The 16,137-nt window shown below is 43.8% G+C and overlaps 1 protein-coding gene across 1 annotated transcript in view; it reads left to right on the top strand.

Annotated features, from left to right (window-relative positions):
• Positions 1 to 16,137, top strand: part of tmem145 (transmembrane protein 145) — a 46,525-nt gene that overhangs the window by 5,192 nt on the left and 25,196 nt on the right. The window contains exons 2-4 of the mRNA XM_079503226.1: positions 10,588 to 10,662; positions 11,305 to 11,382; positions 13,281 to 13,367. Coding sequence (XP_079359352.1) covers positions 10,588 to 10,662; positions 11,305 to 11,382; positions 13,281 to 13,367 — 240 coding nt within the window. The remainder of the gene's footprint in view (positions 1 to 10,587; positions 10,663 to 11,304; positions 11,383 to 13,280; positions 13,368 to 16,137) is intronic.

The raw sequence follows: 16,137 nt of genomic DNA, 5'->3' as shown, positions 1-16,137 counted from the left end.
TGGGCATTTCAAAAGGCCCTTGAACGGTGACCCCACCACCCCATTCATTCTCTTGACTCTTGAAGAGTGTTTATCTCTTGTATGATTATCCCCAACTGCCACCACTCAAACTATTGCAATTACACGCTGTGTGTGTGTGTGTGTGTGTGTGTGTGTGTGTGTGTGTGTGTGTGTGTGTGTGTGTGCGTGTGCGTACATGCTGCTTGCGCAAGTGAGGGCCTGCAAGGTCTATGCACTCGAATATGAAAGTGATAGAGGTTGGGGTGACAGAAAGATAGAACTTTACTCTCTGTGTGTGTGCGCGTGTTTGTTGGGGCGTGCATGTGTTTATGCGTCGCAGCGTTGTGTAACCCTGACTAATGAATCATTGAGAAGCACAGCGGTCCAGGGGTGACTCGACTAGCTGATTGGTAATTAATTGTTAATGAGCCTTAGCAAGCAAACAGGGATCTGGAGAGACAGGGGGAATAGACGGCAAGACAGTGAGATGAAAGGACAGAGAGAGCAAGAGTGGGTGACGGAGAGAGAGACTGTAGTGACCGTATACTGCGTCGAGGCATAGCGATTGATTAATGGGGTGTACACACACACACACACACACACACACACACACACACACACACACACACACTGAAAGAGGTGAATGACTCTGCATCACAATGCAGTAGCCAAGGGGTATATAACAAGACTAAAAGGGAATTAAGGTAGACACCCCATCCACCGTTCTTGTCCCCTGGGGGGCACACACACACACACACACACACACACACACACACACACACCGGAAAATGGACAATCTTAAAAAACATAGTACATAAGTGCATAAACACACACACACACACACACACACACACACACACACACACACACACACACACACACACACACACACACTCACACTTACACTTACACTCACACTCACACTCACACTCACTATGCTTCTGGGCTACATTGACTGACTTGTGTTTGACTTGGGTTTGTTATTGTCTGTGTATTATCATGTGAGATACAGTACTCTAGGTGTGCTATACTGGCCTGGCCTCGTTAGTCCCAGTATTTCAATTCAATTAAATTGGTTTCAATTCAGTTTCTTTCACACATCAAAATGTATACTAGTAACATGTGGGATAGGTGTGACCTCCTTGGGGGCTGCACCGTGGTTCGACCTCCCGTTAGTTCCACCATGCATTAAGGTTGGCGAACATGAACATGCATTAAGGTTGGCGAACATGCATTAAGGTTGGCAAACATGCATTAAGGTTGGCAAACATGCATTAAGGTTGGCAAACATGCATTAAGGTTGGCGAACATGCATTAAGGTTGGCGAACATGCATTAAGGTTGGTGAACATGCGTTGCTTCCGTGCTTGCACGGTTAGGGTTAGAGATAGGGTTAGTAAGGTTAGTAATGGTCGAACTAACGGGAGGTCGAACCAATGCCATGCCGCCCTGTCCTTTCCTTGTTAGACCCATTATCATGTGGGATAGCTCTGTTATCCTAGCCCTCTTAGTCCATAGTGTACTGGTATCATGTGGGATAGCTCTGTTATCCTAGCCCTCTTAGTCCATAGTGTACTGGTATCATGTGGGATAGCTCTGTTATCCTAGCCCTCTTAGTCCATAGTGTACTGGTATCATGTGGGATATAGCTCTGTTATCCTATAGCCTTGTAGTCCCAGTACCATGTGGGATAGGTGTGCTATCCTAGCCCTTTTAGTCCCAGTGGCCTCGGCTAAGCCTCGGCTAATGAGACCAGTAACCTCGGCTAAGCCTCGACTAATGAGACCAGTGACCTCGGCTAAGTCTTGGCTAATGAGACCAGTGACCTCCAAGCTGGATATTGCCTGGATGTACAGTATGTGACATCTTAATGAGGAAATATTCACCCACTTGGCAAAGGCAGAGAAGTGTCTTCACCACCTGCCGAGCACAGTGCATGTTTTAATTTAAAATAAGTGTGTGTGTTTGTGGGTGTGCATGCATGTGTGTACGTGCATGTTTGTTTGCACACTCTCACACACACACACACACACACACACACACACACACACACACACACACACACACACACACACACACACACACACACACACACACACACACACACACACACACACACACACACACACACTATCTATCTACTACACATCTATCTTCTGGATGAGGGTGTCTACATTTCAGCAGTTGGTTAGATTATGCCATGTCATGCATGCTAACATTTCGGCCTCATCAGAGCAGAGTTTACCATGTGCAGAGCAAACCTGTCACAATTGGACTTCTTACATAATCACCTGATCGTACTTATTTGACATAATCAGAATAATTTCCCATAATTGTCATAATTGTTTCCATGTTGAAAAATCTTCATACATAAACATGGTTGTTGTGACGAGTTGTGAACTTGCAGGTGGACCTTTTACGCTACTTTTAATACATTTTGATTCTTGAACATGTCAGTCATTTCTTTGTCATTGTATACGTTCCCTCTACCCTGTTAATTTGTTTTTTACAAAGCTTAAAAGGCAAACAGAAGCGTAGTTCTTATAAATATATATGTTCCAATGTTCAATGCCAAAATAACTAAATATATCATAATATCATGATCGTGACAGGCCTATGCACGAGTTGTCCTGGCTGTTTTTGTGTGTCCAAGTGGAAGGAATCGGCTCATAGAGCCCAATTAGTCGCTCTGAAAGCCACTTGGTCAGCCCGCACTGTGAAGACTGCGTTATTGTGAAGGTAAATTGAAGGAAGGATGCAGGGAGGCAGCGTCGGAATCAAAGTGCTTGTGTGTGTTGTGAATAAATGGCCGGGCCTTTTGATGTTTCTATGGCAGCTGCAAACTAAGGCATGCGGTGGTTGCTATGACAATGATAGGGGGAATTTTGTGTGTGTGTGTGTGTGTGTGTGTGTGTGTGTGTGTGTGTGTGTGTGTGTGTGTGTGTGTGTGTGTGTGTGTGTGTGTGTGTGTGTGTGTGTGTGTGTGTGTGTGTGTGTGTGTGTGTGTGTGTGTGTGTGTGTGTGTGTGTGTGTGTCCATCTGTAGGGGTGTGTGTATGTGTGTTCGTTGTTTCAGGCCAACTGGGCATGGCGTGGAGTGTGTGTGTGTCCATCCACATGCACTCCTGCGGGAGAACCTGTGCACGTGCATGAGTGTGTGCACTTACTTTCAACAAGGGGTTCTTTCACAGTCCCTCCCAGTCCCTGGTCAGTCAAGTGATATATAGCCCCCCTTCCACCCCTATCCCTCCTTCAATCTCTCTCTCTCTCTCTCTCTCTCTCTCTCTCTCACTCTCTCTCTCTCTCTCTCTCTCTCTCTGGGGACGCTCCGGCCTTGGGTCAGTGCCTCTCACAGTGCACTTTACAGCGCCGGTCCTGTTGCCATGCCGATGGCCTAAAGCGCCACCCGTGGCCACTGAGCCGGGAGGCGGGCCCGACGATGGGAGGGGCTGGGAGTGGGGACCCACGGTTCGTCTTTTATGGAATTCGGTGGAGTTTGAGTTGAGTTATAGCACAGGGGCACCAGAGCCAAAGCCAAGCTTGGCGGAGGCTGAAATATGGCTGCAGTTTTGTGCTTGCAGTGATGATGTACGGCACTGTCAGCTGTGGCAGCAGTGCCGGCATAATGCTCCGGTGCTCCGGTCACACTTTATTCCCCAGCAAAGAAATTACTGCGCTTGTTTATGTAGAGAGAACACCGGGGGAAATGGTAATTACTGTATAATGTTGCCTGGAGGGATTTGATGTTTTTCTTTTTCTTTCTTTTTTCTCATTTTTGGTGAAAGATCAAAAGTCAAAAACAGCCAAGCCAGAGGGCAGCTTTAATGAACACGTCGGTTCTGTTTGAGAGCCTTTGAAGAACGTGCAAACAGCTCTCTTGTGTGTGGTTTGACTGGAAGTGGAAACAATACTGTTGGAGAGAGGACATGAATGGCTGTTGGATCCAGTTTTTTAAGACCCTTTTTAATTTCAAGGACCGACAGTTTGATATGTAGCGTATTAGGCAACAAATTGATAAGATTTTTGGGACCCCAGTCTGCACTGTAAAATCCTGTCTTCATTTAACAGACGGTTACTTTTGGTTACTAAATACCAGTAAGACCCTTGAGGGCGAGATCGCATGCACACATCCACCTGGGTGACGTGCCGGCAGACTGCTGGGCGAGCGCTGGCGCTTTGGGATGCGGGGTCAGATCAACATATGGAATGAATTCTGTACTGGCCATATATGGAGCGTGTCTTGAGTGTACAGGGTTTGATGAGGTCAGATCAACATTATGGAATGTCAGAACAGGTCAGCTCCATATATGGAGATCTAAGGGTGGCAGCGGAGTGTACAGGGTTTGATGAGGGCCCAGGTAGGGCCGGGCCTTCATTTTCGTGCCTGTTGAGAACTCTAGTTTTCCATATATGGAGATCTAAGGGTTTGAGATCAGATGTAGAGTTGCTGGTCGGCTGCCCGGCCTCCATATATCATGCAGATCTAGGTGATGATCCAGTCTTCTCCATGTACAGTATGGCTATCCAGGGTTTGATGAGGTCAGTGTTGTGATCTTCATATATGGAGACCATATTTGGAGCGTGTCACGAGGGCAGATCAAAGGGGAGCGGGAGGGGACGTGACGGCAGGGTCGGCCTGAGGGCAACAGCAAAAATGAAGACCACCATAAACTTTCTCCTGCAAATATACACACATTGTTAAAGGTTTATCCCAGTGCATCATGATCAGGGCAATCGGGAGCTTTGTCCCGATTGAAGGGCCACGCACTTGAGAGGCTACAGCCTGCAGTACGTATTAATCTGTGTAGACTGCATCCTAAGGGCTCACTCACACATGGAAAACAATTGTCTCATGATTGTCCTGGGGGGGAGGGAGGGAACGAAACGGCTTCAATTCATTTTCTATGGAAGTCACATGGCTTTGAAGAGACAGGTTTGTCTCATGGCATTCTATCCTAGCCCCCCCCCCCCCCCCCCCCCAGTGAAGAGTAACCACTATTTAGAAGAGCAATAACAACAAAAAAAAGGAAAACAATTTGTGGTTTCTATGAATTGTTTTTTATAGCGCTTTTCCAAGTGCTCAAACCGCTTTACAATGCATTCATTCATACATTGGGAGGTGAAGCGGCGAACAGTCGACGCCAGTGTCCTCACTTCCCACATTCAGACACCAATGGTGGCAAGCTCACACCGACCGACTCACTGGAGGCAATGTAGGGTTCAGTGTCTTGCCCAAGGACACTTCGACATGTGGACAGGAGGAGCCGGGATTCGAACCGCCGACCCAGGGATCATTGGACGACCTGCTCTACCTCCTGAGCCACAGCTGCCCTCTATGTCGGCTAGAGGCCTTGGCTCTCTTGGCTCTCTGTGGCACACTCACTGTAGCACTCCAAGGTTGCTCAGTCTTTCACTGGTCATGGTGGTGCGCAAGTGATTTTTTATTAATTTCTATGTAATAAAGCAGCTGTTCTTTGTGAATTGTGGGGGTAGGCTGCACATCATATTTTTGTGTGAACACAAACATGATTTCATTGGCTGATCACCCCATAGCGATGATTTGATTGGCTGAGAAAAGTACAACAGTGAAGGCGCCAAAAGTGATTGGTTGGAATGACATTTGTGATGATTTGATTTGCTGAGCACGGAATGTGATGTACTGTATGATGTATGATGATAAGAGTGCGATTGTGCGATGAGTGTGATTATTTTATATATCATCACTATATGAATTTCCTCAATTAAGAATGAACAAATTACAAATAGCTACAGTATTAGCTAATAGCTGATAGAGTTGAAACCACAGAATAGACTTTTTCCACAGTCAGTTTGTAACACATAACACAGATCCCTTTTAACATTGTAACATCTGCTACATCAACATGCGCATGCACGTGTGCACTGTGCGCACACACACACACACACACACGTACACACACACACGCACACACACACGCACACACACAATGGCTGATTATTCGCTTGCGAAGATCGTAGGAGGAGTTTAGAGTTAGGGGTCCTTTAGCTTTGCTTTGCGGCAGGCACGTTCATGTTGGTATAATCCGATCCTTGATTCACAGATTCTCGGGCAACTGGTGCACTTGAACCCCTGTCCTGATGCGGCTGCAGTAGAGGTCTGGGTGGGTTTTTCCATGGTGTTAGCTTGCTAAAGATTGAGGTTTTCATTGACACATTTGAGATGCCATGTTGAACAAAAGTCAATCCAATCCAAATAGTGCTTCCTCTGGTTCCTCAAACTGGTTCGATCCCAGCTCGGCTCGAATTACTACATCTGGCGTAGTCGGCAGGACGTGGAGCATGAGGTAATCTCATGAGGGACGTCGCGCGTGGCTCTAAGTGTGAATTGCGAGGACGTGATCCAAAAACAAGGGGGTACATCAGTATCTATCTAAATAACATACTTTTATAAAGAATATAACCCACTTGTATTATTATACTTATGCCTCTTGGGGTAAAACAAAAAACTAAACACATTCAATATCTCTTAAGCATAGGTGATCGTGGTCTGTTTTCCACTATTGCTACACTGTAAAATCCAAATTGTTAACACAGATACACTCTGAGAGTCTATGAATGGACCCTTAAGGGATTTAACTGTGTACTTTGTTCGATTATGTTATGAAAGCAATTTCCACCAAACCTACTGTATGGCAGATAAATACTTAGGCCTGTGTAAAGCCCCCAGATGATCTTAAAAGTGGTACTGTAGATGCATCCCTGAGATATGTTGTTGGTTTTATTTCAAGGACAAAGAACAGCGGCTGAATGGAAAAGGTCCAAGATTTAGCTCAAAGGATGTTTTTTCACAAACCCATATTTGTAGCACCAGGGCTTTGTCAATCCATTATTATAAGATGATCCTGGTTTTTTAGAACATTATTTCATGATACTGACAGAGAGGATGGAAACATGGTGCCAAAGTAGTGGTGTTATTTCTGAATATACTGTACTAGTTTGCTTCTTGCCCAGGTGCACAGGTTGGAGGGATAGCCTGCTTTATTATCTGTATTGTATGATGCTTCTTTTGCTTGATTATTATGTAGAGCTGTCATTATTGGAGGGACGGCCTGTTTTGACTACTGTAGTGTATGGTAGTGTATAGATGAATGGCGGTCTTGGCGGACTGTCCTCATGTGGTTGAGAGACCGGAATGTTCATTATGTTCTGGTCATTATGATTGTGTCTTTACCTCAGGGTTTTCATTCATTAGGTAACTGAATGTCCTCTCTATTGAAGACTGTGATTGTGCATTCTTGATCATTATTATTGTACACTAATGACAGCCCAACTGATTACCTTGCTTATTAACATTGTGTACCTAAACTATTTGAATCAAGGTTTGTCAAAGTATTAAAAGGGTAGAATACATTTGCAAACATTTAATTATGTATTAACTGTTATCTAGTGAAATTAGTGATTCATAAAAGGGGTTGAAAACCTTTGCCAGCAAGTCTCATTCTTGTTCATTAGTAATTCAAGGATGAGCGCCCCTAAATGTCTGAGACTGTAAAACAGACAAGAGAAGTAGTTGTGAAAATACAAATTAGAAAGATGATTAAACACAAGAGGGAATACCGACACCGAAATGTTGGTGGGTAGCAGACAGAGACACAGAGTGACTGAGAGTGTTAGTCGGGCAAAATATCACAATTTCTTTCTCCAAATACCTTGATATAAATATTGTGAAGATAATATTGTGACATTAACATTTTTAATTGTGACATTATATATTTTTGTTTTAAATTAAAAAATAACAAGGAATTAGGGCTGGGCAACATATCAATATTACTGTATATTAATTATAGCCTTGATAACACCACCAGAATGTATAAGGAACTAATGTAACTAACCTTACTGTGCACTCAGTAAAGCACTCATCAAGCTGTCCGTCCATCCGCCGTAAGAAACAGTGGTGCAGTTGAGACAATGGCATAGTTAGATCATCCCTGTTATGTCACATTCTGACTCTTATCCAGCCCTGTGTGTGCGTGTTGCGTTCTGCCGCAGGTGCACACGGCCTGTAGTAATTACTTCTTTAGTGTGTGTGTGTGTGTGTGTGTGTGTGTGTGTGTGTGTGTGTGTGTGTGTGTGTGTGTGTGTGTGTGTGTGTGTGTGTGTGTGTGTGTGTGTGTGTGTGTGTGTGTGTGTGTGTGTGTGTGTGTGTGTGTGTGTGTGTGTGTGTACTGGTTAGTTTTACAGGGAAAGAGACATACTGTTTCTCCTTCTACTTCACCATGGCACATATATTCTGCAGTCGGTTGGTTCTCATTGACATCTCACAGGCTGCAACATTGGCATATTTTCATTTATAAAGCCATTCTGGATGATCTGCCATCTTACATTTCCTCCAACTTCGACTTGGTCCAAAATGGTCTCAACCTCAGGTCAAATGCTTGGCTACGGTGTGTAGTACCAGCATTCAAATCCGAGGGGGGTAAAAAATGTCTGGCCTTCTTTGGCCCTTGGTCGTGGAACGACCTACAGTCCAGACTAAAATTGGCTTTGAAAGTTCCCTTGAGAAGTTTCAAAAGGATCATCTTAGATGTACAGTCCAGCATCTGCACATGTTTGGATATGTACAAAGCCTATGTTCATGCCTATATATTTATTATTTCGGTTTAGATTTTGTATATTGTGTATTTTGCCCTGCTACTAAAATATTAGGACTTTGGTGATTTGTTGTATTTATTTCATAGGTACTTTGAGGTGTATTATGGATGTTTTATTTGCTGTTCCAAAATGTGACATTTATGATTTTATTTTATTTATGCCTCTTGGCCAGTTCGCACTTGTAAAAGAGACGCAGTCTCAATGTGTTTTTACTGGTTACATAAAGGTTTAATAAAAATAAAATATATCTGTGGTTGTATGGATCTCTACAGTACGTATAAATACGTGTGTTCTTCTGACTGATAGCCACTGCTGCCGATGCCGCAGTGTCTTATGTAAGCCCAGTGAACTATGCCATCAGCACTATTATCTACTATCATGCTGCCAAGCTTATGGGCTGAATAATATTAAGAGTAGGACAAGTCTCTTTGTGCCCCTCCCCCTTCCCTTACTTATGGCCCATCCCAGTGTTGCCAACTCTTGTGAGAGAAATTAGCCAACCCACCTCCAAAAACAAGCCCAAAACAAACCTTGGCGAGAGAAATAAGCCAAAACAAGCCCAATAATATCGCCATATAATACTAATAACTAAATATTTGATGGATTTATCATTATAAATTCTATGTATGTCTATAATTAGGAATGTTTTGGTCATTTATTATACTATTCCACACATAGTTTCTCACCAGACCGATTCTGTGACTCAATGTGATTCATACTCCCCCCAAACCTATGGGTATTTATAGTATATACATCAAAGAAATGTTGGCTTGTTTGATATTCAAAACAAGCCACCGAATTTTTAAAACAAGCCCAAAAGAACGCAACCCATGACTCGGGGGAAAAAAACGCAACTCTGGAAAAAAACAAGACAACTTTGGCGGGAAACAAGCGGACTTGGCAACCCTGCCCATCACTACTTTACTGTACCACTTATATAGAATAGGTGCCAGTATAAAGGGAGGGGCCAGTATAAAGGGAGGGGCTGTTGTGATTGAATGGAAGGTCTGTATTCTGTGCCGAAATTTGAGGAATAGTCACCGCAAAATTGAGGGAGGTTGACCTAGGCCAGCCTCCCCTCTCCCCCTCCCTCTCTACCATAAAGCAAGTGGAATTCTGACTATGAATGTAGAAACGATAATGACTGTTCAATTCAACAATTCAATACTGTAGCGGCCCTCCCCTCCCTACATGTTCCTTCTGTCCTGTATTTCATGGTCTTGTACGGTTTAGTTGGTAGAGCATGGCACCATATATAGAGCTCCTCTTCTCCCTTACACTGGAATGTTTTTTTTTCTTCGTTTTTTTCTCTCTCTCTCTCCCCTTCTCCCCCAACCCTTACGGCAGCATCATCAGAATCTCAGTCGTTTCCAGGTGCGAACACCTGTAGTCTCGGAAGCCAGACTGTTGCCTCCCGCAATTTTCGAATGCTTCCATCACACAGTCCATGAGTCCATACAGCGGTACAGTTATACATTAATGCTAAAAGGATATCACACAAAAATTGTTTCCATTGTGGTTCTGTGTATTCAATTCACCGCATAGCATTCGGAGATGGTGGTATAGTTAGCTGGTCTACTGCCACTCTACCCCTGAGCCACTGGCGCCCCATGTGTTGGCTTTATTCCACCCCAACACACACACACACACACACACACACACACACACACACACTTTCCGAGTGTCTACTCACCTCTCCCACCTGGCACTCGAGGGGGTTGTCAGGTGTCACAGCTATAGCGCAGCACCCACGCCCGCTGCCAAAAACCCTTGAGCATGGCATTGAAGCTGCACTTGAATGTCATTATCTCGCCTCTCTGAGGACGTGTTAAAGCTTCTATATTTTGCATGCCATGTGTGAGTAGGATGTGCGAAAAAGTCAAACTTCCAAGTGACAATAAATGCCTCTCTCATCATCGTGCCATTCCTCTCTCCTCTCTTTTCCTATGTGATTACAGGACTGGGTGTTTCTCACGCGCTTCTGCTTTCTCACCGACTTTGGGAGACTTGACTTCCGGTTCCGCTACCCGAAGGTAGGGCGACGTATTGTGTATGTGAGTGCATGTGTGTGTTAGTATTAGATTATTTGAATCCTTTTTCATTGTGAAATAACTTCTGTATTCAAATAAAGCATTTAAGATGTGTATGGCCGCGTGTGTGAGAGAGAATGCATTTTTTCTTCAGTTTTTTGCCACTTTTCTGCCAACTATATCTCATAAATATTTGAGAGATCTTCTTTCATGACTTCTGCCATTTTCTCTCTGTTCCACTTTACTCAGTTTGCCTCTCCTTCTCCCCCTTTTTCTGCTAAATTGACGCTATCGCTCTTCCCTTTTCCGTGAGCTTTCTCTTCCTCCGGCTGTTCCTGTCTGCCACACTCTACCTCTCAACTTGTCCTCTTTTCCTTTCCTCTCCTACATTTTCCTCCCTTTTCTCTAGCCTTCTATTCCTGTTTTGCTCTTTCATCCTGCTGTCCTGTTAGCCTGCGGACTTTGAACCAGATTGTGTCGTATAAATCTCACGCCTTCTCACTCTCCTCCCCTATCTCCCCCACCCTCCCTCGGCTCTCTCCCCTCTTCCCTTTCTGTCTTTTTATTTCTCTCTTCTCTCTCTTTCTCCTGGCTCTCTCTCTCTCTCTCTCTCTCTCTCTCTCTCTCTCTCTCTCTCCTACTCAGTCTCGATGCTGTCAGAACATCCTGCTCTACTTTGACGACAGCACACAGTGGCCAGCTGTGTACAAGAGGCATGAGAAGGTGAGATGCTGATATCCCTTGTGTCTCGTATGGGCTGCGAGGAAAAAGAGCTCTGCATTGAAGGGAGCACCACTCAGGTTGAAATATCTGCATATTTCTTTATGCCAAGCCACTCTTTGAGAAAAGGTTCTATAGCAGGTTCTGAGGCGAGTACAAAGACAGGCCCCCTTCCAAAAACTCGGCCTAATAACAGCATGGTTTCCCAGTGCAATCTGTAGCTATGGATAGCAAGTTGCTAGGTGTGCAGTTTGAGAACAAAGTAAAAATGATGTGCTAACGTGAGCTTAGCAGTGATAGCTGAGCTGGCGTAGCAGCATCATGCTGAATAGAGATATATCTTGAACAATGCCTGCACATCAACAATAACAAGCCAATGGGAGATTTAGCCTACATCTTAAAACGTTAAGTGAAAACATTGCTTCAGCTTATTGAAGTGGGAGAATTGCTTTTTTCATCTGTTACATTAGCTACAGTGATACAGAATCTTGAACACAGCCTACCGATCAGTGATTAGTGATTACCAATGATGAGCTAAGATCCTCAGTTTTATGTGGTAATGTTGCTGAGCTGTGTAGTTTGCGGGGATGCCCTATTTTCCTGGGATATATCTTGAACAATGCCTCCATAATATGACCAATGAGCTAAGAGTTACTAATATGTGAGCATTAATTGTGTGCTAATGTTACTGAGCTGTGATTAGCCTGTGATTGGCCATTACATACAGAGTACACAGACCCAACGCTCTTCTACACAGCTGGCCTCTTTCCGTGCCACGCCATTAAAATAAAAACGTAGTGACCTTGGCGCGTGGTCGAGACCGTAGAAGATCCATCACATAATTCTCTTTCCAAGTCCAGGCTTAGTGTTATTTCTTTTAGAACTCTGCATTAGCAGAGACTTGTTCCGGACTATAAGGGTAAAATCCAGGGAGTTATAAACGGAATGATCTTCCCTGTAGGGCACACAGCTCTCTGTTCATTCCTTCTCCCTGTAGGGCACACAGCTTTCTGTTCATTCCTTCTCACTCTCATGACATGTCATCAGTCTTAGTCTATGACACTGTATTCAGGTCAGGACACAAACCTTTTATGCCACAAGGGCTGTTGAATCAAGTTCCCTTCACTATTTGACTTGTCAAGAAATCAATCAAATCGGATAGAATATAACAGAATAGGTCCACTAAATTATGCTGGGAATTGGCCAACTAGTGTTTGGCTGGTGTTAGTTTTCTACTCTCTAGCTCATAAATAATGTAAAATATTAGGCCTATGCCATGCCACGTCAAAATGCCATTTAATCAAAGCAGACCTTCACTTTCTGCCACTTAACTCTTGAGATGTCCTTAATTAAAGCACTATAAATTATTTATACACAGGATGTGTAACTTGTGATCCCTTGTGTCTATTAAACCATGTTGACATAGACAAATTGCTTGGATGTTCGTGGGAATATGCAGGGGGGCTGCCTAACAGCATGTTTCATTGAGGTGTTTCCAGGTACGTATTGCATAACAGACTACCTAAAGCAGTTGTTCTCAAAGATTTTCATTTCAAGGACCGCCCAATTGGTGTTTGTCCGTGGAACCCCCCCCCCCCCCCCCCCCCCTAAAAATAAATTGTGGCAGGCAAGATTTGTGTGTGAAAATGTTTCAAAAATATATATAAAGAAAATAAATCCAAGATGAGCTTGCAGATCGGCTATTTTCCAATAGCCAATGTAGGGTTAAAGTGGTTAAACGTTTATGCTATTATTAACTACATTTGCTGGGGACCCCCTGGAACCTGCTCAAGGACCCCTGGGGGTGCATGCCGGACCCGAACCACTGACCTAAAGAATAGCCATGTCTGAACATGGTGACGTGTTTTCTCTGTGCTTTCCTCCTATCTGCTCGTGTACAGAACTGTTACCAGAAGGAGGCCGTTCTCAGGCCTGAAAACAACCAGGTCATCAACCTCACCACACGCTACACCTGGTCAGGCTGTGTGGTAAGAACACCCGCACGCACGCACGCACGCACACAAACACATGCACAGACACACATACAAGTACAGTACCATGCACCATTTAATTGGCTTTTAAAATCACACCCTTTGTAAGTGGTAAGTGGTTAATGTACTTGCTGCATTATTAAAGCGGTTAATATCTTGTTTAACACACATGGATAAGATAGATAATTGAATCACCTTTAACAAGTAATTGCATGGTCCACGTAACTACCATTGAGACATGACTGTTTTGTTGGGTACACACACACACACACACACGCACACGCACACGCACACGCACACGCACACGCACACACACACACACGCAGCCAACTAATCGTCTGTGTTATGTAGCTGCCTTTTGTGATCAAGAACCAATGCCTCTGATATGTTATTGATTTACACCTTTCCACTTATTTGAATTATGCATTTCATTCAACTTGTTTGTTTTGTTTTTGGCTAGACTGCATGCAACAGCAGGGTGGGGAGTTATTATATCTACATTGCAAATTAAATCTTCACTTAATTGAAAAAGCCTGGTTGGATTTAACGCCCATTCCCGTTAACTCTCAAACTGACACATTAACACAAATCAACAACCCTGCATTAGCCGGGAAAGCAGCTAGGTCATTTCATTTTAGATATTTGCGTTGGCTTTTCAAAAATAGCAAATATACAAGCTCGCAGCGCGGCACGAACATCTGCTATTTTTGAAAAGTCTTGAAAATGTGAGAACTACTGATTTTGAAGGCATTAGGTAGACTCGGCCTCGGGTCTTAATGGGTTATGGTAGGTTGCACGTGCACGGCGGCAGGGGAGAGAGTGACCAGTGCACGCTGAAGTTGATCTCCACGTGACACCATAGCTTGGCCAAAGCCCCTTCGCTTGTGTAGAATGGAAGTGAAATGTTTCATTTTCATACCCTTACGCCAGGGCTCCACCGGACGCGTTGCGTCTCCGTCGCGTGCGTCAAAAAACGCACCGGTTCAATTTTAATGCATGCGTTAATGTCACGCAACGCGGGCAGTGGAGCCACCCTTCATTGATTAAAAAGGGAACATTCCCTGACGGTGACGGAGACGCGACGCTGACGCGCCCGGTGGAGCCCCGTTGTTACACCCATGCCAGCACTGTAGGCTATACCGGTATAGCCCAGAACAGTCGATTGCCAAAAAGAAGATACTAAATGTCACTATGATGGAACTCTGTAAAGGCCTTTTGTTGGAATCAGTCACGTATTCATTTACATCGGTTTATTTATTGAATATTACAACTAATGCCAATATGTTTAAAGTAGATTGATAACCCAAAACTAAGGGTAATGCTTTACACAGTTTACAAATAAGACCCCCCCCCCCCCACCCCCCCTCCACAGACGAACGATACAATAGGGAAAGGAAGACCTTTGTTAGTGCAGTGGGGGAAATTCAGTTTGAGCTGCTCAGATGGCTATACGGAGGTTTAGGGTTAGGAGTTAAGTGTCTTTCTCAGGGACACTTCCGACACGTATAGACCGAGGCCAGGAGGGGAAGTGGTGATCTTCTGATTACCATATGGCCTCTGACTGTATGCCCACTAAGCTAAGGCCTCCTTAACTTCGGGTGGAGCTGTGTGAAATATGTGCCACTTGATGAAATTGGAAGAGATCTAGGTCTAATGAAATTGGCCATAATATACAGTACATCTCTGAAAAACTGCACTTTGTTAATGTGACAGTTTTGTATTATAAAGAGTTATATTTATTTATAGAAGGGTGCATGGGCATCACACAGTATTCCACAAGGTGCTCGGTAGCAATAGTTTTATTTTAGAGCTATGTTACCGATGACTTCCGGGGCTCGCATAAATGCAGACCAGCCTCGTCTTTAGCGTAAATAAAAATAATGTTTTTGCTACTCACCAATACAAAGGCGGGTTGTGTCATTAGAAAGCCTACTTTCCTTAGTGGAAGCACTGAGCCCACCACCACACGTATAAAAGGTACTTTTTGGCCAGTGGAGGAAAAATATTCTCTATGAAGGTTTTCTCTTGGCAAGAGGGCTAAAGAGTAACTAAAAATATATTTTTTTCCCGTGGAAAACAAATCCCTTTTTGGCCAAAAGAATACCTTTTATACGTGTGGTGGGGGGCTCAGAGTGCTTCCACTAAGGAAAGTAGGCTTTCTAATGACACAACCTGCCTTTGTATTGATGAGTAGCAAAAACGTTCTTACTTTTTGCCTGTTGTAAATTATTTCACCAGCTGTCAAGCTAAATTAAGCTTGACACATAGCCTGCTACAGAGCATAAATTGCCTTATAGTTACAGAGCAGCAAATCAAATAAGCCACAACTATGGAATGGAACTCTCAGTTAAATTAGCTATCAGCATAAGCCAGGATTTTCTATTATTTGCCTCAGTGCCTTGCACATTGGCCTTACAACAAGCAAGACAACTTTCACTGCAGGATATGGGATGTGGTCTATCCAGCTTTTCCTTATCATAATTATACTGGGCGCTACAGTATACAGTGTGAATATTTTGACTCACATTTTTGGCGAACCAGTAAAGATTACAATTTATCATAACCTTTTCAATCCAAAGTACCGGTATGAGATTCCAAACAAGTAATTCAAAAGTTTTTTGGAATCATAATTGTCTATAATAGCCCCCCTGCCAGCCCCATGCCTTTTCATAATTGCAAGCAATCCCCAGCAGTCAAGCAGTCATCGATTTGAATAGTTGTACTTATGTATTCACAATCCTCCTAACAGATTAATAAATAATATATT

This window comes from Electrona antarctica (genome assembly GCF_951216825.1).
Source record: "Electrona antarctica genome assembly, chromosome: 6".
Classification (NCBI taxonomy): Eukaryota; Metazoa; Chordata; class Actinopteri; order Myctophiformes; family Myctophidae; genus Electrona; species Electrona antarctica.
Note: the sequence above shows the minus strand (reverse complement) of the source record. Positions and strands in the feature narration are given on the sequence as shown.